The 26,965-nt window shown below is 31.8% G+C and overlaps 1 protein-coding gene across 1 annotated transcript in view; it reads right to left on the bottom strand.

The window, feature by feature from the left end:
* Window positions 1–906: 906 nt before the first annotated feature.
* LOC126739504 (leukocyte receptor cluster member 8 homolog) overlaps window positions 907–26,965 on the bottom strand; it is a 35,599-nt gene continuing 9,540 nt past the window's right edge. Inside the window, exons 3-8 of the mRNA XM_050445234.1 lie at window positions 25,335–25,675; window positions 25,035–25,280; window positions 24,692–24,974; window positions 12,289–12,487; window positions 12,030–12,237; window positions 907–1,536 (exon numbers count right to left, since the gene is read on the bottom strand). Of these exons, the coding sequence (XP_050301191.1) occupies window positions 1,374–1,536; window positions 12,030–12,237; window positions 12,289–12,487; window positions 24,692–24,974; window positions 25,035–25,280; window positions 25,335–25,675 (1,440 nt within the window). The 3' untranslated portion in view covers window positions 907–1,373. The remainder of the gene's footprint in view (window positions 1,537–12,029; window positions 12,238–12,288; window positions 12,488–24,691; window positions 24,975–25,034; window positions 25,281–25,334; window positions 25,676–26,965) is intronic.

Raw genomic sequence — 26,965 nt, 5'->3', positions numbered from 1 at the left:
TATTAAGTATTTATTTAGCATCAATGCTACAAAAGATACACAACAATTCTAAAGGTCACTTAAATATAGGAATAACAACTTAAGCTAGATAATAGTAAGTCATAGAACACCCATCAAAGATCTACAGTACTGCCTCAAAGATCTCCAGTACTGTATCACAGAAAGCACTGTATTGACCCATATCAGATTTTGGCGGCAGGTAAACCACACCAAAAACAATATTCTTAAGATTAAGTTGTACAGAAACAAAAACTTGCTCTAACGATGAACAAGAGTGTTTAATTAATCGCGGTTTTAACTCCTTTCTCACAGCGAGTAAAACACCCCCACCATCCTTCTTAGCACTTGTTAGGGCACTTCTATCACATCTAAATACTTCATATGCCGTAAACTCCAATTCAGATGACAAAATGTCCGGAAACAACCATATTTCAGCCAACGAAATTACATCATAACAGCATGCGGATATTGTTTGCTTCAAATGCTTCAGCTTAGACCTCATACCCCCAGCGTTAAAATACATTACCGAGGAATCACTTAATCATTTTTTGGACCTCGTACAATTCTCTTAGAGATTGATGGAACCCCATTGGTAAATTTAACTATCACATCTTCACCTTTTTCCTTTCTTTTTGCCAATTCTCCATAAACTTCTCGGATTTCATCACGCTGTAATTTGGTGAAATCCATTTTAATTACTACATTGCGACCACCTAATTTCTTTTTCTCTCTCAAATTTTTAACATTAAAATATAGTGCTAGATAGCAAAATATAAATACATATACAAGTTCTTCTTAGACGTGAAAAATCACTACTTTTATACCCTCTTGGTCTGTAGAAAATTATTCAGGTTTTTCTTGATTCTAAACTAAAAGGGATAGAATGAAATGAAACAAAAAAATTTTAAAAAAAAGACAGTTTATTAGCAATTAATAATCACAAAAACTGTCTAATAAATAGTAACGTTTTATCATATCCGGAACGTTATTAATTATAACTGTCATTTCAAATGTTTAATACATACTTTGTAAATAAAAAAAAGAACAACAATGAGAAAAAAACTTGCTATATACAACAAATCGAGTAATATACACCACGGGAACCAGCAGCAGAAGATCTCACTTCCCTCCATATAAAACAAAATTTAACCTTAACTAAAGGAAATCCGTATCACTAGCCTTGTGTGGCGGGATCGGCCGCTAAATAATTCACTGTATTTAAACGGCACTTTTTTTTTGGTGGCGAAGGATGCTCGCCAAACGTTCATCATTCATTTTCACATTAAAGATTTTGCCGAGAAGACCGTCTGATGGATGATTTAATGGACAAACTGCAAGTGCGCTCCTTTATAAAAGAAGGCCGGGGATTTTATTTAGATGTTGGCCAAGGAGGCCATACTATTTTTGCAATCGATGTGTTTCTTAGTCGCGTCGGTGAAAACCAGACAAAATGGTTCTAGAAAATCGAGGCAGTCCTGCTCACTTTTGAACGCCAACTCCTGCATTACGAATTCGGTGCTGATCGTCTGTCGGTAGCTAAATAGAAAAAGTACTTTAGTATGCGGGTTTAATTTGTTATTTTTGTTTTGTTTAATGATCCTTTGTCGTTTCAGTCAACTATACAAACTGGGAGAATAATATATTCTTGCATTATCACTAAGTAATGATTTCTAACATTTTTTAGATCTAAGAAGTTTGCTGAAGGCATTCCAGATGGTAATCGAACGTTTGTATTTAATCAGTCCAATATGAACAGTGGTTATTGTAATAATTAGATGAGTTGGTTAGTACCATCCGCCACGCACAAGGTGTTTTTAATACAAATTTTTGACCAGAACCACATTTTATGCAAAATATTTATTATCCCTTTAGTTACATGTTTAAGTGGCATACTGTTAAAAGAAATGATGGAAATATTTTTATTACAATCCCCATTTTGCTTTCAGTGGTATTTAAAACTTAGCTTACTAATGTCACTTTAATTTATGCAGTTTTCAAGTTACGAAAAGCGTTTTTTAACGCTTTAATAACAAATAAAACTTCATAAATGTAAACAATCCAAAGAGGATTTTAAATTAAGGATTACAATTTAAGGATTGTTTTATAAAAATATTGAAATAAATGTAGTGCTAATATTTTTCAAAATAAACGTTTCGAGCAAGGATCATTAAGCAAAAGTAAAAGCAATTGAAATGTATTAATATCCCTTTAAGAGCTAAAAATTATAAAATTAAAAACTTCCATGTAGATTATTCGCTGAGAGCAAAAGGTACCAAATTTAGGAGAATGGCTAAAAAGCATCTTATTTTATGTTTCTTTTTGCGATGCTGAACGGTCAACAAAATGTTACAACCAATTTAATTGTTTAAATGTAAGTAACTTGAAAAGTATTGACGCTATCCAAAAATATTTTCATTAAAAAATGTTGCCCGTAAAACGTGCACCAAAAAACGTCCTTAGGTATGTACCGAAATTCGAACCAGTCTTCAAGTTACAAGCGCTTCAATAAAATAAGTAAAAAATAACTGCATAATGTCTATTTCTATAGCGGAAGAGTGTAAAGTTCTTATGTCGTATATTACTATATTTGCTATTTATTTTTATTCGCACTATTAGTAAAACAGTTGTTTTCAATGTTAATTGAATTATAACAAAAAAATTATTCGTTGCATATGAAATTAAAATGTATCTGTTTTTATTTGTGGTCTTACTTTGCATCAGCAACAAACTAACCATTTAACTAAAATTATTTTATTTACCAAGAGCAAATTAATTAATGTAAAAGTTTTTTCGATACGACCAATACTTTTCGAGTTATTTGCATTTAAACAATTAAAATTGTTAGTAACTTTTTATCGCATGTTCTGATTAAAAAATATTTCTCAAAACCGTGTTGTGCATAGCGAAAAATATAAAATAGGATGCGTTGGCACTTAGCGAATGAACTAATGCGTCATATTGGGAAAAGAGACATTTAAAACTGTTGTAAACAATGATAATACATACTGCTGAAAAAAATACCTGCAAGAGAGCTTTCGTTAATATGTTTTAATGTTTTACCCACGAGTAAATGTCAAGTGAAGAGTTTATGGATCTTAGTAACTGTAAAAAGTATGAAATCAGTTAAAGTAGAGTAAAAATGCCACTCTCTAAATAATTCATACAGGGTGATTGATAATGCAAATTTGCTCATAAGGGATTATAGATTAGGATATCTGCAGATAAAAGTGTCAGGTTTTTAAGAGAAACCTCAAGGATGTTTTTTCAATGCAACTGTAATAGTGAACTCAATTTTGAGATCCATATAATTAGTTCCACTGTTCGTATAATTATAGAACACCAAAGCATATAAAAAGCAGTTCAAAGTTATGTTAATATAGACCAGAGAGAATCTTATAGGTCCTAAAACTCGATTTTTCTCTTTGCCTGATTTCAAGTAATTAAAAAAAAATCACTGGTCAATGATGTCATTTTACAGGATTTATCACGATGATCTTAAGAATGTTTAAATAGTAAGAGTTCTGACATTCTTTTCTTGCAGGAACAACAAAACATTTAAAAAGTATACAAAACTCAGCTTGAACCGTTTATAAAATAATAAATAGTCAATATGTAGAACTTTATTCGGGCCTATGTTTATCTGCATTCTTTTTATTTTTGGCCGCAAAAATAGCTCTTTTCCCAGGGACACCTTGCATATAGATCTTTTATAGCCAAAACGATGATATTTTAAACTTTTGTTTGATGAAGTTTTTTTTTCTAAAATCTACCGTCGTTTGAACTTTATATTTTTAAGACTGCCAAGGCTCAATGGACTCTCTTATGGTTTTTTTTTGTCAAAAAAAAAAAAAATATGTAAACCACATAAGATTTTATAACTTGAGAAATCTAAATACTTGAAACCGTTTGAATTCCGTCATCACTATTCCTTCTAACCAGTTGAATATATGGTTTACTTCTTAAGTAGTTTTTATGTTTCAAGCTTTTAGAATTTTCTCATAGGTGTTTATCTCATACTATGAAGTACCAATAGTTTTAAATAACTATTTGTACTTTTAGGATCTTACAGTAATTTTTTATATTTTCGAGACATTTTGAGTAATTTTCTATATTATTATTTCATGATTTTTGATTATCGACTCCTTCGATTCGGATTTTAAAGTCATTTCACATTATATTCCATATTCTGTTTTCAAAATTTCTGTCATATTTTCTTTGGCATTTAAAGTTCATTTTAATTGAAATTTGTTGAATTTCCATAAATACTTTTACGTTTCTAATGAAAAATCTACACAAGACAGTTTTATAATTATCTGTTGTAAGGATTTTTGTCCCTTACAACAGATAATTATGTGATTGTAGATCAAGGGAAGGTTAGGTTTAGGTGTGTCAAATTAAAATTCTTTTGAACCCACTATAACATTGGTTTAATACCCACTATAATATTGTATTTAAATTTGTAACTTAAAACGGATGTTTGCTCAACATGTTGAAGGTTTAAATAAAAACAAAAAGTTAAGGCATTTTTCCAACAACTAAAACGGCAACCAGAAAATGTGGCGATTTTTTTTTTCAAAAAAAATTACCAGTCCAAGATAGTTATTTCAGGCAACAGATAAATGACTATAACTTGACAGTAGTCCAATGATCTTCAAGAGCAACTTAAACTCCAAAAAATGAGCATACGTTAAAATACAAATATGCCCAGCCAATCAGAGAAATTGAGAGTGGAGCAGCACTGCTGATCCTTTCGTGAAAGTTCGTACGTCAAATTTCGTTGCCGATTAGCTACGGAAATTGAAAATCAAGGCATTGGTTTTGTTTAACTTAACCTATATTGCAGATTTTATTTGCTTTGCTTGCTTCCTAATAATTGATTTAATTATCAACAATTATATCAACTTTTCCACTATTTGAGTGAAAATTCATAGTGTATAGTGTTGAGTGTTTACTCCATTATCTATACAATCCATATCTGTGCTGGTTTTGGGCTCAAAAACAAACAATTTAGTGTTTGAGTTTCATTACCTTTCAATAAACTTGCCAGTTTCTTAGTGCATAATTTCCTTCCACTTAAACCAATATTTGCACTTATCTGTTGCTGTCTGTTAGACAATTATGGCATCACTAAGGTAAGATACATATAATTTTTTTAAATTTAAATAATTATTTATTTTGCAGTCAACAAAATTCAATCTGTGAAGTTTGTGATAAGGAATTTTCAAGCACATCTACCAGAAACAGGCATTGGAAAAAGTTTCACCCTGAATCTGTTGGGAAGGAACAAATAAAACACATTATATGTCCAATGTGTACTAATGATATCCAGACATTTTCATATTTTAACTGTTTAAACAAACATTTGCTTGATATTCACCATATAACTGTCAAAGAATCAGTTTTAAATTTTAGGAATTTTGAAGAATTGACATCTTGGAGGGCACAAGATAATAGGGAAGTAGATTATGCTTGTCAGATCCGAAACAAGTTTAAGAATGGGGAAGAACACATAATTTACAATTGCAACAGGAGTGATATCAGAGGTTGTACAAAGTCTTAGTTATCATTATCAAACATACATAAGTATGTTTTGTTGTGTTTACTTTTAGGATTTAATAGCGCGTGCAAAGTGAGAAGTCTAGGGGAAGCATTCGCATTCAAGGAACATATCAACAAGACCAAACTCAAATAGCTATCAGCATAAAATTATAATAGAAGCCCATAACAAAGCCGAAAAAATTAATGGTAAGGTAGAATTTGGAAAATTTAAAGTACAAAGTATTTTGGTAAGTGGTAAGTTCTATGTTGTGTCTTGTCATGAACTATGTGATGAGCAATGTCGCATTGGATACTGTAAAATATGTTTTCATAAATACAGATGTGAGTGTCCAGAAAATTCTGTCTAAACAGTACTTTGTAAACATATACATGCTGTAGCCATTTTTGAGCAGAGGAGCGAGTTTGTTGTAGGTTCCCCAACTGTGAGTGAAGAGGAAGAGGATAATGTTTTGTTTGTTGATCAACCCACAACTAGCCAAATCAATTATCAGGAGGATGTAAACCATTTTATTCAGGAGATTTCAAAATGAAAGTCAATAGTTCTGCAATGGACTTTGAAGAAAATTGAGAAGTAGTTTGAGTAAAATATAAGTTACATTTTTATTACATTGTTTATACTTATTTTAAGATTGCATAGCAAGAGATTTGTAGCTATGGTAGAAGTTTAGATAAAAATGCATTTGCCAGATTTATGGCTGTAATCAACAAATTTAAAAATAAAGAAGTGGAGGAAGAAAATTCTCAGGACATTAAAAAGAAAAGAAAAATTGAAAAACAAATGTACTATCCAAATAAAAAATAAGCTAGATTTCTTTGTATATTTAATGGCTAGATAATATTTGAATTGTAGCTATTTTTTATGTTTGTATTATAGCTGTGAAGTTAACAAAAATAGAATGTGGTATTTTATATGGTATTTTGTGTTATAGTCAGTATAATATAACTAAGTATATTTTTTGTAAGGTTTTGGTGCAGGTTTCAAATTGTAAATATAAATTTTATGTAAGAGGTCATATACATAACTAGGTATAGTTTTTGTAAGGCTTAATTTGGTGTAGGTTTCAAATTGTAAAAACAAATTATAAGACGTCATAGGTGTTGGTTTCTGTATAACTATTTTTCTATCTTTTATTTTAAGACTAAAATGTTAGCTTATTTTGTATGTTAATATTTAACTAATCATTTTCTATTACATTTTGTTTGCTATGTTTTTAATATTTTTTAGGGTGCAGAAAAGCTAATTGGATTAACTTGAAATTGACATGGAACGAGGGGGAAGATCCTCTGTGAGTATATATTTATGAATTAAAATGTATACAGAGCAGTAATTTTTTTCCATGTTACTATTGTATGGAAGTTTGAATGGTTTGGGCTGTATATACATGACCAGCCGAGATGACAAATAAGCTAAAGAAGTGCGAGTCTACATACTACATACTATACCAGATTAATACATTTAGCCTCTTTGCATTTAATTTTGAGGTTGTTGATATTAAATAATAATATCTAATAATATTTAAATAACAAATAAATTTATAGATTTTTTATTATTTGAAATAAACAAAGTTAAAATATAATTTCTACGTTTTTTTTTTTTGTTTTCTGTTCTTATACTTTGACTTTTTAGTCATATTTAGCCTTTATCCATTATATATATATATATATATGGTTGGAATATATATATACTTTATCAACCACTAAAGTATAATGTATAGTGGTAGTGGACAATTTAAAATAATATTATACTTTATTGACAATTATTATATTACTAAGGTGCATATTAGAATTATGACAAAGAGGTATATAAAAATGCGAACTTTAAAATGTTCACCGTATATTGTTAAAAAATTTAATTGCCATTTATTTTTATTTTCTACCTTCTTTATTTATCCACTCATCCACCTATTAACCAATTAATTTATCAGCTCTACACACCAATTCAATTTCGTATCACCCCATTTTTAATATTTAACTAACAATAATAATTAAATAATTTATACATTGCGCTTACACGTACCGCTATACCAAATGATTAACAAATTTCGTCATTAAAAGAGATAATTAAAACCAAATTTGGCAAGTATTTATAAAATATTTTTAAAATAATAATTGATCACACGCTGTAAATATTAAAAAAAATCAATAGTCCATTTACTAATAATAGCTAAAATATCTTCTTATTAAATGTTTTTAATGCATATTGCCCTTTTCTTCATCTAAAATATATACGCATCATAAAAACCTAATTAAATATAAATATGAATAGAAAAACTCTACATACATTGAAAATTTCCTATTTTGAATTTGGCGGTTCGTATATCACGCCCTCGCGGATGCCGAAGCGCTCTCATTGGCTAGGCATATTTGTTTTTAACGTATGCTCAAAAAATGTATACTTCTATGTATGGACAGATGTGTATAAATACTAATCGATGCGGAGGGCAAAATAAAAGTAGTTGGACATTCTTTGGATAGTGTTTGGCCTAACTGAAAAAGAAATGACAAAGAAAAATCCAAGCCAAAAATCTTCTGATTACAAAAGCATCATAGCTAAAAGATGAACAGTTAGGACATTGAATATTCTTTTTGAAGAAGGAAAATATTTTGAAGAAATCTGAAACCAAGCTAAAAGATTTGTTTCGTACTAGAGGCAAAATTAATGCATTACAAAGAGAACCAAATTATTATGTTGAGCTCGGTGAAAAAAAATCAGTTTTAAAAAAGTGATGCATGATAATGTATACAAATCCACTAAGTTTTAAAACTACAAAGTAGGCTATGATTATCAATGTCAACAAAAATTTTCACAATCAAAACTAATGATTTTATTTTGACGTTTAAGTTTAAATGCTTCATAGTAACGCGTCAAAAGTAAAGCAACGTTCAAATAATTTGTTCAAAAGAAGGGTTTTAGCAAAAGTAAAGGGATTAAATAATTGTGTAAGGTGATTTTTATGTTTTTTTTGAACATTTCTGTATAAGATTAATCATGCTGAGAGGAATTTCAATTTCAAAAGACTTGAAGCAAAGAGTTGTGAATGGATTCATGGAAGGTAACAAACAAGTCATTAACGGTTTAAACTGGACCGTTAATGACTGGAAAAAAGTTCTATTCAGTGATGAAACGCGCTACAAAATATTCAATTCTGATGGAATGAGGCGTGTGAGGCGACCAATCAATACAAGGTTTAATCCTAAATACGTAACACCTACAATTAAGCATGGTAAAGGTAGTCTATTTTTATGGGTTTGTTTTTCATGGAATGGGCACTTTATTAATGATACGATGGACCGATTTGTTTATAGGGATATCATGCAGAATGTTATGCTTCCTTATGCAGAATGGGAAATGCCATCGAGTTTTATTTTTCAATAGGACAACGATCCAAAACATTCTTCACAAGTTGTTCAGCAGTGGTTTTGGGAAAGTAATGTTCCTGTTTTACAGTGGCCAGCACAATCCCCAGATCTTAACCCCATTGAGAATCTCTGGGAAGAAGTAGAACGTCGTATTCGTACCCAAATGTTTCCAAATAAACACTCCTTAATCAATAAAATTATAGTGAAGTTTGGACAAGTATTCACGAAAATGTCATTCAGAAGTTGATTATGAGTTACTTATTATATTGGGTATTACGTCACTTATAGCAAAAATCAATTTAGAAATTTTTATCTCACACGCTCATCAATTGAAAAGAAGAAGAAAATAGACTTATTCACGTATTTAAAAGAAATATGAACTTAAATCTGTAACGATACCGTTCGAAATACTTAATTTAATTTAAGTTCAATAAGTTTTAAATACAATAATTTACTTAAGGTATAATAGATTTTTTATATACCTAGGAGCTGAGGTTCAATCTATTAATCTCTGAGCTCGTTTCTTCTTTTCAATATCCTACCTAACTTTGTTATGAATATTACAATTAAAAAACGATAAAAAACAACAAGAAGACCTACTTTTTTAAAGAATACCTAATTTGAACCAACGTTTCGGTAGTTATATCTACTACCGTTATCAAAATAATTAAAGTAAAATTAAATTAAATTAAAATTAAAATATACTTATCTTTCAAATTTTTAGTAATGCAGTCTCATCAAAATTTCTTCCTAATTCGAAAATACTTTATATACTTTTTTATATGATTTGACGGTTTATTAATAGTTTGACAAACTATTTTGAAAGATAACAAAAATTTCAAAGGTTACTTTTTTAAAAATTAAAGGGGTGTGATCTTAATGTAAATTAATCATAGAAAATACATGAATATCAAATATTTTAAATAATTAATTAATTTTGAGAATAACCTGATCTACTTCTCTCTTTAGCAAAGGAATCCATGTATTGAAATGAAAATCAACCGAACAAGTAGCTAAGCATTTATCTTCATTTAACATTATAAATGCACTTTCCTTTAGCTTACGTAATTTTGAAATTGGTTCCTTTGCTAAAATTGAGGAAGCATTCCAGTCTATTCTGTGGTTATTGTCGAATGCATGTTGTGTAATTTTTGATTTTTGAAAATCATTGTTTTTTATGTAAGATTTATGTTCATTAATTCTTTTTGGTAATGGTCTACAGGTTTCACCTATGTAAAATTTACCACAAATACAAGGAATTTTATAGATTACATTTTTATTAAATTCATTTTCATTGAAAGGTTTAGTTTTTGTTAATAAGTATCGTAATGTGTTTTGTGATTTAAAAATAGTTCTTATATTAAATTTTTTAGCAATTCTTTTTATCTATCAGAAAAACCTGGAATAAATGGTAAAATAAGATTTGTCGTAAAAAGTGGTTGATTCAATTTTATACGTGGATTATCAAGCTTTTTAAAGCAATTTTCTAAAAATTCTTTGGGATAATTATTTTGAATTAAGATATTTTTAATAAAATCTTTTTCATTTGTTAAATATTGATTATTACAAATAATGTGTGCACGATCATATAAACTTTTTACCACTCCTTTTTTTACCATTATTGGATAATTAAGATATATATTAGTATGAGTTGGTTTACGATAAATTCTAGTTTCAAAATTTTGTAAATCCTTCTTAATTAAAATATCAAGAAAAGGAAGCTGACCATCAGCGTCCTTTTCAAGAGTAAATTTTATAGTAGATTCTTTTGAATTAATGTAATTTAAAAAATTTATAAGATCTATTTCGTTATGGTGATATATTGAAAAAATATCATCAATATATCGCCACCATATTTTAGGTTTTTTATCAAATGTATTAATAATTTCAGATTCAAAATTTTCCATAAATATATTACTTAAAATTGGTGAAAGAGGAGAACCCATAGCCATACCAAAGTTTTGTTGATAAAATTCATTATTGTATTGGAAATAAGTAGTTTTTACACAATAGGTTAAAAGTTCTAAAATTGTATTAACGCTTAGTGTTGTACGTTCTGCCAAATTATTATCATTCTCTAATTTATTTTTAACAATATTTAAAGTTTTGTCAACAGGAACATTAGTAAAAAGACTTACAACATCAAAACTTACCAATAGATTATATTCTATTATATTATATTATATATATTCTATTATACCTCAAGTAAATTATTGTATTTAAAACTTAGTGAACTTAAATTAAATTAAGTATATCGAACGGTATCGTTACAGATTTAAGTTCATATTTCTTTTAAATACGTCTATTTTCTTCTTCTTTTCAATTGATGAGCGTATGAGATAAAAATTTCTAAATTGATTTTTGCTATAAGTGACGTAATACCCAATATAATAAGTAACTCATTACGAATTCGTCACAACAATACAGATTTTATTCAGAAGTTGATTGCTTCAATGCCGCGCCGTTGCCAGCAAGTAATTAATAATAATGGATATTCTATCAATTGTTTTTGTTGTTAAATGTGTTAAATATTTTTTAGTTGTGCAAAATTTCCTTAATAATTGTATAACCAAGCATTTTCAAAAGTGTATAACTAAGAAATAATATCATGGAAAATAATATAAATTTTTTTTTCTTCATTTTTCGCTAATTTAAGTTTCAAGTATTGAGTAAGTTTTGCATTTAGGGCACTGATATAGTATATGATTATGCTATTTGGCATGAATATTTGCATATAAAAGAGCTTCTCTCCAGCTGACAATGGATAAAGTAGTGGCAAATTTTATGTAGCATTAGAGTAACCAATAGAGTAAAGTAAGAATAAATGTATCACGACGGAAATTAGGTTAAAGATGAGTTTTAATTCAGTATCATAATCACATTCTGGGTGCTATATAATGAAGTACTGGTAGTTTTTTGAAAAGGAAAGTTGAAACTTTTAGTTTTATACCCACGAATTTTATAATAATGCTTAACTTTAGCACTTTATTAATTGAATCCTTATCTTTTACAGTTAAACAGATCTCTATCATCACATATCGTATTCCTCTCTTAAGTTTAGGTTAAACCCAAACTTACGTTCAAACTAAATCAAATAATAAAGTACATACCTTTTGATAATACACTTAAGGTATTCTTTTCGTTCCCTCTCAATGTACCAGTCAATAAGAAACCCGGTCATGAGAGGAGCTACTAAATACAAGGCAAAAAATTTGTGGAAATTCCCGCTACCCCAAGCCTGTCGGATTTTTAACGTGAACGATATTACCGGATCGGATTTTTCTTGTTTTGTTAGAGATTTCATTATGGTCATTATGTCTGAAAAGAACTTATAAATTTCTCGAAAACGTGTAAGATTTCTTTACTTACCCAAGGTGTTTTTCGTAAAGATATAATAGAGGATTCTGTAGGCGGTAAATTCGTTACGATTCTGTCCGCCGACCTCGCAATACAGCGATTTTAATTGGGTCTGGCATTGGTTGAATTCCTCGTGGTCGCCCTTTTCTAGGGCGATCCGCGCGTGCGTTTCATATACTTGCACCGTGAATTCGTTTCGTACACCTTGGACCTAAAAATAATGTAAATTGTATGGTAATTTAGTGATATGTAGGTGGTAGTTTTTTTTTTAACTTGTATGACAAAAATTAAGACAACTATATTGCTTAAACAGAGATACTCAAATTTTAGCAGAAGGAATTTATATTATTTTTCATGTATCACCAGACTGCTCAATAAAATAAATTATGTGAATTGTTTATTGTGACCTCAGTTTATAAGTTTGCTCAATTTTTGTTTTATATAAGTCAAAAAAAACCACTTCAGACGATCAATTGTATATTTTGTCGACGTTTCGATCTATATGAGATCATCCCCAGGACTATATATTGCAGATCGTCCTCGTCAATAATAATAACTGTAATATCATAATCAATATAAGAAATTCATAGATCCTTCTGTGCTCCAGAGTTTTTTAATCTTAATTTTTTTTTCTAAGGGAGAATGAAACTCCCAACATAGATGGTTATAACATAACAGAGAAAAAAATAAAAATATAAAAGTTAACGCCTTTCAAGACATAAAAGGTAAATCACTTTTTTTTCGTTAATGCAACACCCTATTAAAAAATATTTATGCAAAAAAAAAGAGGCATTTACTTCCAACAGGTTTGTTACCAAATTACAGGAAAGAATAAAAAAAAATTACCAAAATATATATAAAAATGAAAAATCGAAATGCTTAACATTCTATGTACTTAAACAGACTATCTATATACATACTAGAAAGACTCTGCATCACCTATTTACTTTATACCTTCATTACACATTATATTAATAGGGGATTTAAACAAAATATTAGTCCCCGAAAATTGAAACCAGCCAAAAGGGTGGGGCAGTCAATATTGTTATGAATAAGGTTATATAAGAATTTTATGGAAAGAATTTCTCTTCTTTTTGCTAAGGGTATAATATTAAATTTATTTAAGTATAATTGACTAACCAAACTTCTGGCTTGAAAGACACCTTCCTCTCTAAACCCGAGATAATTCATAAACTTGCGCTGAATGCGCTCAATAAATATCATCTATAGGTCAGGTAGCAGGATAAATTGGGTACCAAATTAGAGATCCATATTCTATTTTTGAGCGTATATAAGTGAAGAAAAGTAGTTTTAAAGTATTAATATTTTCAAAGTGCCGACAGTTTCGATAAATGAAACCCAACAATTTGGCAGAGTCAGAAACTATTTTTGCTACATGCTTGGCGAAACTTAATTTCGCATCATAAGTAATTCCCAGATCAATCGCCTCATCCAGTCTGGCTAACACAACATTATTTGCTCTATAGTCAAAATTGATTGGCAATAGTTTTCTAGAAAATGAGAGAATAGAGCATTTATTAACATTTAAATATAGTCTATTGACATTGCACCAATTCTCTACTTTATTAAGATTTACCTGAAGGAATTCGCAATCGTCTTCAGTATCTATTTTTGTGAACAATTTTATATTATCCACAAACAGTAAACTCTGACAAGACAGTAATTTGGCAAGATCGTTTATAAATAATAAAAAGAGAAGCGGGCCCAAACTAGATCCTTGCGGAACTCCCGAGCACACTTCATATATAGGAGACTTAAAGCCTTCATATTCAACAAACTGTTGACGAGCTCGTAGGTAAGATTTTATTAAGTCAAGTCAAAGTCAAAATATACTTTATTTGCTAAGTTTACAAACTTGTGCTAAAAGCTTCCTAATCCTAGAATTTATAATACAAGTATTTATTTTGTTATACAGGATACAGGACAAAAACAGAATACAGAATCGATTTTGATTATACATAGAAGCATATTTTATATAAACAAAGAAAAAACCAAAAAAGAAGAAAAGAAAAGGCGAGAACCAACATAAAACAAGAATAATAAAAAAAAATAAAATAAAATAAATCTGATCAACAGATATACAGGGTGTTTCCTAACTACGGTACGAAACTATACAGGGTGAATCGTTAGGTCATTTTATGAAAAAAAGTTTCTATGAACGTATGTCGGAAGTTGCTTTGTTTCTGAGATACAGGGCGATGAAGGTTCAAAAAAATAACGGTATTTTAAAAATACTATAACTATCCTTAAACCGATTTGGCTGAAATTTGGTGCAGTTATTTGAAGTTATAAGGCGCTTATTTAGCTGTAACTAGATTGAAATTATTAGGTCCAGTGGCGTGTCAGTGGGCACCACATGCTTATTGTTGAGAAAAAAACAAGGCCAATAATTAATTGTTTTGCAGCTTTTTATTTATTTTTGTATTTAAGCAACTAAAAATACAACTTTTTCTTATCTTATCTTATTATCTTCATATCTGGCTTTGTTTTCGAGAAAAAAAATTTAAAGTATATTTAACTCATTCTAAAAATTATCCATGGACGACAACATGAAAAAAAAAACAATTAATTCGATATAAGATTAATTTCTTTAGTTCTCTCCTAAACTTTTTAAGGTCTGTAACAGTCCTAATCGAAAAAGGAACATGATTAAATATTTTACGACTAATAAATATAAGAGAGCTTCTCGTAAGTGAGGAGGTGGGGATTGGAAGAGATAAGTTGCCCACTTGACGAGTATTATGACTGGTGCAGCATGGTGGACTTACCGACTTATGTATGAGTGTTGCAGTTTCCAATATAAAGAGTGAGAAAACTGTTAAAATTCTTTCAGCTTCAAAAAGAGGTTTACAAGAGACTCTCAGACCAACACGAAACAGATACCTTAATGCTTTTTTCTGAATAGTAAAAATTATGTTAAGGAGTCCCTTGGAGTACAAACCCCAAAATGGCAACCCATAACGGATATGAGAGTCTATTAAGGCGAAATAAACTGAACGAGCAAACAACCCCCCCAACTCATGCCTGGCAACCCTGACTGCAAAACAACCAGAAGTTTAGCAGCGAGGCCCAAAACGTGGTTGTCAAACCTTAAACTCTCATCAATGAGGAGGTCGAGAAATCGACAATAATCCCTACCATGTAGTGGGCTCTGCTCATCAAACAAAAAACCCTCTACATTACACTTAAAGCCCAGAACAAAAGTCTTATAACATTGAATACAAGCTGATTGCAGATGCACCACTCTTTTTGTGAAGGTCCTCTACTATAAGAGATCTGACTACTTTTTGCTCTTTGTTATGCCACAGAATTGTAGTATCATCGGCAACTGAACCACTAGTCATTGCAGTGATAGAGAGCTTAAGTCATTAACGTATAATAAAAATAAAATAGGACCCAACACTGACCCTGGAGGTACACCACATTTAAACAACTAAATCCGTAGAAAAACCAAATACAAAGTGGTCAAATGAAAAAAACAAAACTTATCCGAGACTCTTGTAACATCGTTCAACTCTTCTGTTGCGATGAATTAAGTCTTCCCTTACTGATAGGTCTCAAATAGTTAAAATAAAAACTTAGTAGTCATCAACTTTTAAAGTGTCATCAGGTGCTCCTTAAGGCGGACATTCTAGCTCCTTTACTATTCTATTGATATTACTCTATGACTATGCTTTAAGCCCCCATTTTTCATTTCATTCACTTCAATTCAATAAGTCTTTCCTGATATTAGGGAGATCTGAGAAGACTTTTCCAAATACCTTTCAATTTTTAGGACTCTGAGCGTTTCTTCGCTACTGCCTAATTCAACTTTGAGTGACCAATGCCCATTAGTTTATTATTTACAATATCAATCAATTTCGTCATTCTTAATACACTATTCCATCTTTACATTACACTCCTAAACGCTTTTAAAGGGTTCATTCTCAAAAAGTTCACCATATCAAGACTATTTTCCAAAATATTCTTTAATTTTTATTCACGAGAATTTTATTTTTTTATTCTTTAGTGCGTTATTTTATCCAAAAATTACTTTATTGGTATAAACCTAAAAGTTGTTAATAAAGCTGTAAAAAAGAGAAAATAGTGGAAATATTTATAAAACAAAATAAGGAAACATTACAGGTAAAGGCAAAATAGACTCTCCTTGCCAATGAATGTCCAAGTTCAGTTGCAGTGATTCTCATTGCATACCAGACAGACGCAGCTAGAAATTCCTGAAAATTTAAGGCTATTTTGATCAAAATAACCCTAAACACTTTCTATGGTGCCCCTTCCTTCTTATTAGTTTTCATATCGTTGTAGCATCGAATATTTCCTAAGAGTCAATATTCTTAATTCTTTGGAGAAAAAAATCAAATCAAGATGTAGCTTATAGTTAAATAGAAATGAGTTACAATGAAAAAATTTATACGGAGATTTTTTTTTAAGTGAATCATTATGAAACTAAGTTCCTCACCACATCAAGAACCAGATATCTTGCCTACATTTAATAAAAATATTTCGGATTATAGGATGTACCAGATTACACCTAAAAGAGAGTTTTGGTGCAACTCAATTTGAGTTTCACCAGGATTTCATCCTTTGAAGACCAGAGAGAATAGCTTGTGCTAGAACTTGCTGGCCAGCATAATTCCATAGAATAGTCTGTCATCCGCAAATAAAGTGAATTTCTTAGAAGCAGTTGGAAATGTAAGAACATTTATAAAAATTGAGGATAAAAGTGAGGCTTACAAAGCAGAATTCTATGATTAACACTATCAAAACTTATAAAATACATGTATCAAAGCTAGTCAGTGAATATCAATTATTAAAAGAACATATAAAATAAAAAACAATATGGCTAAAAGTGCCTGGCGTAAAATTCATCCAATGAGTAAAAAGCTTCACTTTGTAAAAATATCTTTAATTTTTTCCTAAATTTAAGGTCACATTCAGTATTCCTCAAATTAAGAGGTAAATGATTAAAAAGCTTCCTGCCGCCGTATATAAACGAGGTCCTTATCCTCACAGTTCTTGGAATAGAAAGAGGCAGAGAAAATGTGTAATTAAGATTGTACTTAGAGATGGAGAATTAAGCTCATGTTTGTAAGGAGGGCAAGGTTAGGATAGAATGTGGGAACAGGGACACGGCACATATAGCGAATAACAAATAAAGAATTAAACAGATACTGGGAACAAAATCCTTAGAAGACAATTTCATACCTAAGATGGGATTCAATGAGAGCATGGTAAGCATTTTTGGCTACAACAAAGTTAAGGGAATTAGCAATTACTCGAATAGCATAACATTTTTTTTGCAAGTAAGAGATGTGGTCCTCAAATGTTAAAAGCTTATCGATCATCACACCCAAAAATTTGCTTGCGCCACATGGACTGATTGAATTATTATGCAAAGTAACTGCCTCTAGATCACACCTAAAGGATACAATTCAGTGGCGGCTCGTGACAGTTCAGGGAGGTAAGGCCAAACCTTGATCTAATTTTATCATGACCGAACGAGTGATTTGATGACGAGCGAAATTATTACATTTTATTATCAAAATTATAACGCAATAAGTTTTCTATTTTTTTTGTAGACAAAAATATACAATACATTTTAAAAAAAAACCGTACAATTTGAAATTTAAGGAAATGAACTTACCAAAACTACGTGGAAATGTCAATACTTCAGATCACAGGCAACATACAGTTTTCCATATTTACAGTAAGGTACACAAATAAGTAATTCTATTGTTTTTAATAAATTAAAAAAAATCAGTAACTCAAAAAAAGTATATAATATAATAGTCAATTAAACTGAATTGTTTTACTTAAAGTACACAATATATAAAGTCCATTCTTCGTTCTTTTTTGTTAGCAAATTTGTCGATTACTTTATTATTAAAGTCCTTAATTGAATTAACAAATTGCTTCTCTGCGGATAACATACCTAGCGCACTGAGTCTTTCCTCTTTCATTGTGTTCCTAAGAAAAGTTTTAATTCTTTTTAACATTGAAAAACACCTTTCTGCTTCCGATGTCGTCATAGGCATGGTTGCCAGGGCACTTAATAATTGTATGGTCTCCTCAAAGGTACATTTTAAGCAGTCTTCGTTTAATAACACCAAGAGTGGCACAGCTCCAGATCCTGAAATTAAGTTTAGTTCCTCTCTTTCATATAAAACTTGCAATTCTGTTTTAAGCCTATTTTTATTTAAAAAAGAAAATTCTCTACATGTTTCTTCTAGGTACTTTTCTGGAAAACATTCTCTATGACCAGTGAAATTAAATCTTAATTTTATTTTGCATCAAAATTGCATCACAGATTTCTAAAGCTGTTTGCTTCTTAGTATTTTCTACTACAGAGGTACGCAATCTCTTTGATTGTGGTTCTCGTTCACCTTGTGATGTTGTATTTATTTCAATATCCTGAATAATTTGGTCCATATTATCCCTAATAAGTTGTATTGCTCTTTCAAAGTTGTTACCGAATCCGTACATTCTTTTTGTAACTGATTAAAAATTACTTCTACATAAGGCATAATTTTATGGAAAATTGATAGCCAGAAAACAAAATTTTTACTTTGCAATTTCAACTTATTTCCACTGGCTTGATTAACTGACGTGTTATCGCATGATGTTGTTTCAATAATTTCCATTACAGTAATTGAATCTTGTCTATTTTCATAAACAGTATTTATTCCTCTTGATTGGAAATTCCAGCGAGTTTGAGATGAGCGCGGTAATCTTTTGATGTGCATAGAAGTGAATATAATTAGCCAAAGGATATTTTACTTTAATTTTTGCTTGTACTCCATTCAAACATCCACTCATAACCGATGCTCCATCATAACTTTGCGCAAATAATTTATTGGGGTGATCTTTAAGTAAAGGGTCCAAAACTTGAAGTATGCACTGGGAGATGATTTAGCATCATGATCTTTTGGATTGTAAAAATTCCAGAATCTTTCAACAGGTATCAATCTTTCAATACAATCTTTTACCAGTATGCAAGTATCTAAAAACAATTACGAGTTGAAACTCACAAGCAACGTCAGTGGTTTCGTCGGCGATAACAGCCACAAATGGAGAGTTCCCTATTTCTTCTGTCACCTCTTCATGATATACATCTAACATACACTCTAGAAGCTCATTTTGTATTATTTTGGATGTCCCTTTAAAAACTGTTGATTTTTGAATATGATCCTTAAGTGTTTTGTCTAATTCTGAGCTAAAATTAATTAATTCCCGAAATATTCCTTTATTTTCGGATGTCTCTTTTTCATTGTGGCCTCTGAGAGCCAACTCAAATGCACCACAAAAACGAATGCAATTTATAATTTGATTTTAACACATATCTATTTTTTTCAATAAGTTGGCTCCGGTATGCCGAGTTTAACTGAGTTTTTATATTAAATTTACCAAGCATAGAAAAATTGAAAATATTTTTCAGGTGTACCTTAGATTTTTCATGTGTTTTCATTTTCTCCCATACGTGAACAAGATCATCTGTTCCTCTTCGAGACCAGGATTCCTCTCCTCCAAATAAAACACACATAAAGCACAATAGCTTATTAGACCGTAGCCGATCGATAGTTCTAGCCGTGACTAGGGTTTCATTGCGTCAAAATTGAAGCCGAGATTTGATGGCGCACGCCGTACAGTGGAACGACTAAGTGGAGATACCGCGGGACCTAATATTTTACATTTTACAAAATAATATATTTTTTTTATTATTACGTATTTTTAGGTATATGATAAATGTTTTAAATATTTATTATTATTTATGTTATTGGAAAAATATACATAAACGGTGTTTCAAATGTATTTATACAATCTTTTTGTTCCCTATTTTTTTGATTTATCATTTGTGGCTCAAGTTCTAACTCTTGTAAGACCCGTGATTTTTTTTTTCTGAAATATTGTAGGGCAGGCATCTTCTGACAGCTTTACTCTTTTTCGAGAAACCTTTAAAATTGTTTCATCCTTCCTAGCTACTCTATTCTCACGAATAATGAAACGTTCAGAAAAATGTTTTATGCAGATCCTTGATGATTCTTTTATCACTACGTCGTCTCTTTCAATGCTTTCTAACCATTTTTTCTTTTAATACGGGTCATTGGGAAAACGAAAAATGGTAACTCTCTCCGTATCTTTATAATTGCTTTTTCACCCAGGAATACAGCAAGAGGTAGGCATTATTCTTAATAAAATTAAGATTGTAAAATGTAAGTTAAAAATAAAATTGTTAATTTACCCACCTAATTTATACCGAATTTTTATTCTTTTTAAAACTCAAAGCGAGTATCAAAATAGTTTGTTAGTTTCAAATTTTAAATGCGTAATCTCACTATAAACTACAATAATAACTGCAGTAAATATTATTTCGAATCAACGCAAAATATGTGCCCCAGCGCGGAATTTTTGCCATCGCGATGCGGTCGTCGCCTCGCATGATTTCGGCTTCTGTTGTGAGGTATCGATGGAAGCGGGGATAAGTGTCCAGGCTAGAACTATCGATCGGCTACGATTAGACGTATCACACCCGCACACCCAAATATTTTTCGCATAAATATTCCTATTAAATTTACGCGATCGCACTTTTTGTCCACCTTGAGTTTTTTCTATACATAAATCGGGCAACGGTCGTCCTAACTCCTTTATTTCTACTTTTTGTTCCAATGATAAAGTGGAAAATGGATTTGCTTTTAAAAAACTAATTTTATTCATTATTTTTAATATTAAATAAAAATAAAAAACACCAACAAAGCCGAAAACGCCAGCCAAATAAAATAAAAGATCTCTACGGAACCGCGAACGCCCGATGAATAATCAAAACAAAAAGAAAAGATTCTATTGATTTGGAGCCCGGCCCAAAATTATTTAATTTGCCATAGCTTTACCACATTGTTTCAAGAACATTTGCTGTTATTATTCGATGTAACACGCATCGATACGGGGCCTGGCGCGACAACTACGTCTTCGATTTCGCATTAGCGAAATTTGCGGAATCTTGCACTGGCTGCGTTCCAGTATTTTAATTTTATAATTGGTATTAAATATTAATATACAGATATTTTTTTGGACTGAAGTAAAATTTAAAAAATAAATTATTTTTTTCAGTTTGCTAGGGTTGATTCGATGACGTCTCCGAGCAAGCCAATAGAATGCGGGGTACCTCAGGGCTCAGTTCTAGGCCCTATTTTGTTTCTTCTATTTATAAATGATATTGCTAATCTGGACATAAATGGTAAAATTTGTCTCTTTGCGGACGATACTAGTTTTTCTTGGAGCAACTTAAATATGGTGGCTCTTCGTAGAACCATATCTCGTGACCTAGTCACCATTAAATCGTGGTGCGATTCAAATCTCTTGTGCCTTAATGTCTCAAAAACTAGAGTATTATCATTTAGCGGTGCGATGCAACCTTTTGTAATTAATAACAACAGAATGGAGGTCGTTGATTCCGTAAAGTTCTTGGGACTGATGGTAGACAACTCTTTAAAATGGGATAACCACATCGATTACTTATCCAAAAAATTAAGTTCTGCATGTTTTGCTCTGAGATCAGTATCCAGGGAGCTAAGTTTGGCAACGGCTATAACAGTTTATTATGCCCTGTTTGAGTGGCACCTCCGATATGCCCTTCCGTTTTGGGTGCGACTCAATTTGAACGCATATTTAAGCTACAAAAGAGAGCTATACGCTATTCATTAAGACTAAATTACAGAACTCACTGCCAGGAATATTTTAAAAAATTTAAAATACTAACTCTTCCTTCCTTATTTATATTTGAATCCGTCTGCCTAATCCGCAAGCACTTATCAGATATGTCAGAAAGGCCATCTCACAATTATCCTCTTAGAAACGCAGAGTACGATCTTTATCTACCAACCCCACGATCAGAACTAGTTAAACGATCCATTCTCTACAAAGCCAAAAAAATGCACAATCATCTCCCATTTGAAATCAAATCAATAACAACTTTTTCCAAATTTCGAAAAGCTCTGAAATCATACTTGCTGGAGAGAGCCTTATACACAGTAAACAACTTTTTTTAATTTTTTAATAATTAATGTTATGTAATTTTAAGCACGCGCTTCCTAAACACTGGTAAATTTGTTTATGTTGTTATGATAATGTACATAAATAATATTCGTATATTATATAAACAAATTAGTAGTTCGCTAATAATGTTTTTGTAAACAACTGCCTTTTGCCGACTTTGTATACAAGTGAATGTATATATATTTTATAGATTTTAAGGAAATGTGACCTAAACAATTTATAAAATTGTTAAGTTTTTTGTATGTTTTGTTGTATTTTTTATTTTTATATATTTGTATTTTTTGTTTTGTCTTTGTGTATATTTTGTTTGTATGATTTATTTAAATAATAGCTTTGTCAACAAAATTTTAAATTTTATGATAATAAAGCATTGATTGATTGATTGATTGATTGATATTTTTAACGTTTATTAGGTAGAGCCATGGAACTGCGGCTCTACCCCAAAAGCCGTCACTGATACAATTTTAGTTTTAGAGATGTTAAAAGCTTGTTAACATCACACTACAGCTTAACAAGAGTCAGACCCCCGTCAATGGCAACTCTCACTCTTTCAGGATCGGTATCATGTAAAAGTACAGTGGTATCATCGGCAAAAAGTGTAAACTTTCCAGAAACAGGGACCAGAGCCAGATCATTGACGTATAATATGAACAAAATGGGGCCGAGGACAGAACCCTGGGGCACACCGGCATCATTGAGTATCCTACCAGACTTAGTGTCACCAAAGAGCACTCTCCGAGTTCTACCTGAAAAATAGGACCGAAACCAGTTAAGAGCAACTCCCCTGAAACCATAGATCTCGAGTTTCTGCAGCAGAATTCTGTGACTCATACAATCAAAGGCCTTGGATAAGTCACAGAAAACCGCTGCCGCACATTCACTAGAATTCAACCTCAAGTAGAGGCTCTCCAAAAGGTTGAAAATAGCATCATTCATTAAAACTGCAGGGCAAAGTGGTTCAGTTTGCTGATGATACCACCATTTTATGGAATCATAGAGATTCTGATAATGTTAAAGCCCAGGTTTTTAAGGATCTTAAGATTTTATCGGAGTGGTGTGCTGCAAACAGGCTTGTATTTAATGTGGGCAAAACCTTTATTATGGGATTTAAGTGTGACGTTCAGGGCCTTATGTTTAGTGAAAACTCCCCCTTGCAAAACAAAGAAAGCTGTAAGTTCCTTGGTATTACCATTGATGGTCGCCTTTGCTTCGAAGATCATATCCTAAATCTTGCATCAAAATTATCCTCTGGATGCTTTGCAGTAAGAATGGCGGGGCATGAGCTGGAAGGGGTAGTTGCACGTTCAGTGTACTTTTCTCTTATTGAGTCCCACCTTCGTTATGGCTTGCCTTTTTGGGGTTTAAGCAACAAGGGATTATTAAACATAATTTTTGTGATTCAAAAAAAGGCAGTTAGATACCTATGTTCCGCTGGGTTAAGAGATTCTTGTAAACCTCTCTTTATATCCCAAAAAATCCTAACTCTTTTTTTTCTTTTTATCTTAGAAACAGCTACTCTTATTCATAAATGTCCTAAACCTCCCTCTAACACTGGACATATGACTCGCCAGGTTAACGATTTTCCCTTACCAATCCCTACATCCTCCCTCACCAAGAACTCACTTATATACCTTAGCAAAAAAATTTACAACCATGTTCCTCTATGTATCAGACAAATTTTAGAAGTTAAGAGATTCAAAAAGGAATTAAAACCACTTTTATTATCCAGGGCATATTATAGCCTTGACGATTTTTTCAATGATACCTTTTAACCTGTGCTCTGACATCATTTTAGTGTTTTAGTTTTGTTTCCTGTTAAATAATTTAATTTACTTCTTCTAAATTCTGTTTTATTGACAGCTTTACTTATTTTTTAAAGAAATTTATCAAAAAGATGCTTTTTTTTTTCTCAATCTGTTTGTTATGATTAATTTTGGTAATGTGTGTAAATGTTATGGTAAAGTGTTTTAGATTGCTTGTACACAAGATTTTGTTGTCTTACGTAATATAGCACATTTTCTTTCTTTCTTTCTTTCTTCATCGGCCGTGCCGACTCTCTCCCGAAAACCAAACTGATAAGACACTAAAAAGTTCATGCCTTTTAAGAAAGACCAGCACACCAAGTTTTAACCATTCTCTCAATCAGCCTGCCAAGAGTGGGAAGCAGAGGTATTGGCCTAAAATTTGATAGACTGTTGTCGTCACCTCCCTTGTACAATGGAATCACCAAAGCCTCTTTAAGAGAATATGGAAAAGATCCAGATGAAAAAGAAATATTGATTCTCTCGCCGAAACCCCATAGCTAATTTACCTTAAATTAAAATTAATCTTGTCTACTACTTACCGTTAAATCTTGCCTGATACTCTTCAGCTGGTCACAAGCATAAAAATAATCCTGTTTCTGTAACCATTTCTCTTTAACATTAGTGAGGGCCAACCGTAAAACTTCCACGGGCCGCACGTCACACGCCTCGGGCGCTTTTGTCAGTCGCAAAAATGATTTTTCGATTTCTCTACAAGTTCCCTTGATGTGCATGCTCGACCAGTCCATTTCCGATGGTTCAACAGGGCTTGGGGTAGGGTCGATAGAAAACCGTGGTACGACAATTGAAGATAACGAATTTGACCTACAACCAAGTCATCATTGAATATGTAAACTTGTTACGAAATTATAAGGGGTGGCTTACTTGGAGCTACCGCTAAAACGCGCTGCTCTCTGCTGCAAAATTTCCGAATCCTCCTCCACGGATTGACCGAACGTTTGATAAAAAGCCGCCTTTTTTTCCTTATTTTTCTGCTTTTTTGACAACTTATTGCCTGGTTTGGGCCCTTTTTGGGGACCCAGCCGCTCCGCTATCTTACCTTTCTTTGGTTGCTGCTGTGGTGGCTTTATTACCAACTTGTAGTCTTCCTCGCTTGACGTACTTGATGAACTGTCACGCCAATTAAATAAATCAACTATATAAAACCCGTTAAACAACACTTACCTGGAGTGTTTATGTTTCCTAGGACTTTTACTTCGGCTCCTCCCTTTTCTAGGGCTTCGACTTCTCGATCTGGATCTGGAATTCTTGTTTCTGGCCTTAAAACCGCCCCTGGTACCTAGCCGAGCCCCTAGGGCCGGACTCAGTCCCTTTTTAGTCTGCTGAAATTGGGCCAAAAGGCCAGTTTTGATGTTCGGTTGGCCAATAAACTTGGGTGTGGCCGGAGAAGCATGATTGTTTTGCGATTCTGAATGGATGTTTGGTAATGGTTCATTGCTCCAGTCTTTGTTAAGTTGACCAGATTGATAGGCTGCTGTTATTTTACCTTTTAAGATTATTTCAACCTAAAAAGAGGAGACGCGCTTAAGTATTGAGCTTAATTTATTAAGTGTAATGTAGTTTTCAGAACTCTTGTATCTAAGTATCTTATACACGGTGTCAATTTGAAAACTTCCCACCCAGAAATTCTCAGATATGTGCTAGATTTCGTGGCACAGTTCTCCGAAACGGGTTCGGTGGAGTAATAGAAAAACAAAACCCACGAGTGATAAATGAAGGAGTTTAAAATGAGGTTTTGGGTATGAGGTATTTGCTGCAGAGCCTACAGCTCCTTACGGCCAGTAGCAGAATAGACAGGAAAATCACAGGCAACAGTAAAAAAAGCACTGAAAATACATAAACTACATCAACATACGTACTTACAAAACGGAGATACTTCAAGAACTCTATAACGATGATTTTGATAAAAGAATAGAGTTTTTAAATTCATGAGTCGTCAAGTCAACACCATCCATAATATTCTGCCGAATATCTGTTTCAACGATGAATGTCCAATTTTTCTAATGGAATTGTCAACAAACAAAATTGTTGAGTGACGAAACCCTGCATATTTTTTAAGAAGCACATACACATCGTCTTCAAAAAATAAATATTTGGGCTGGTAGTCTCCATGTCATTATTTTCTTCCCGTTCTACAGTGATTGAACGAGATATTCCCAGAAAGATGAATTGTCAGAAGGGGACCAATTTAATGGCCTGCAAGATCACCGGATTTAACACATTTAAACTTCTTTCTTTGGGGACATCATAAATCTATTATTAATAAAACACAACCTGCTGTTATTGCTGATCTTAAAAGGACAATTGCAGCAGAATGCCAGTCAATTCCAAATAACTTATAAGATAGTGTGTAACTACACTCCATGTGTTTTATTATAGAAAGTTCTCTATTTGTTGATATTCAATAAATAGAAAATCAATTGTTTAAATTAAATTTTCTTCCTGTTATTTAATGGTGTAACTCACTCTTCTAATCTGAATTTTAATAAAGTTCTAAAAGATCCAAAAAGGTAAATCACATGAACAATATGACATTTCGTATTTGTTGCAGCACAGTGTGTAGTGTAGTACCTCTGAAGTCACTGGTGAAAGCTCAAATTCATCATCCTCGACAAATTGTAATACCAGCTCCATATCTCAGTCTAGAGTTAACCCCATCAGTCCATGCCAAGATCCAGTGTCTGCCCCAACTATTTGTAATAGCAGTAGTCGTTTTCTACCAAAATTCCTGTGTGTTGCTCAATCAGAAGATTACAGTATCTTAGCTTTAACTGAAACCTGATTGGACCCTGACA

This window comes from Anthonomus grandis, chromosome 8 (genome assembly GCF_022605725.1).
Source record: "Anthonomus grandis grandis chromosome 8, icAntGran1.3, whole genome shotgun sequence".
In the NCBI taxonomy this organism is placed as follows: Eukaryota; Metazoa; Arthropoda; class Insecta; order Coleoptera; family Curculionidae; genus Anthonomus; species Anthonomus grandis.
This window is presented reverse-complemented; position numbering and strand designations above follow the sequence as displayed.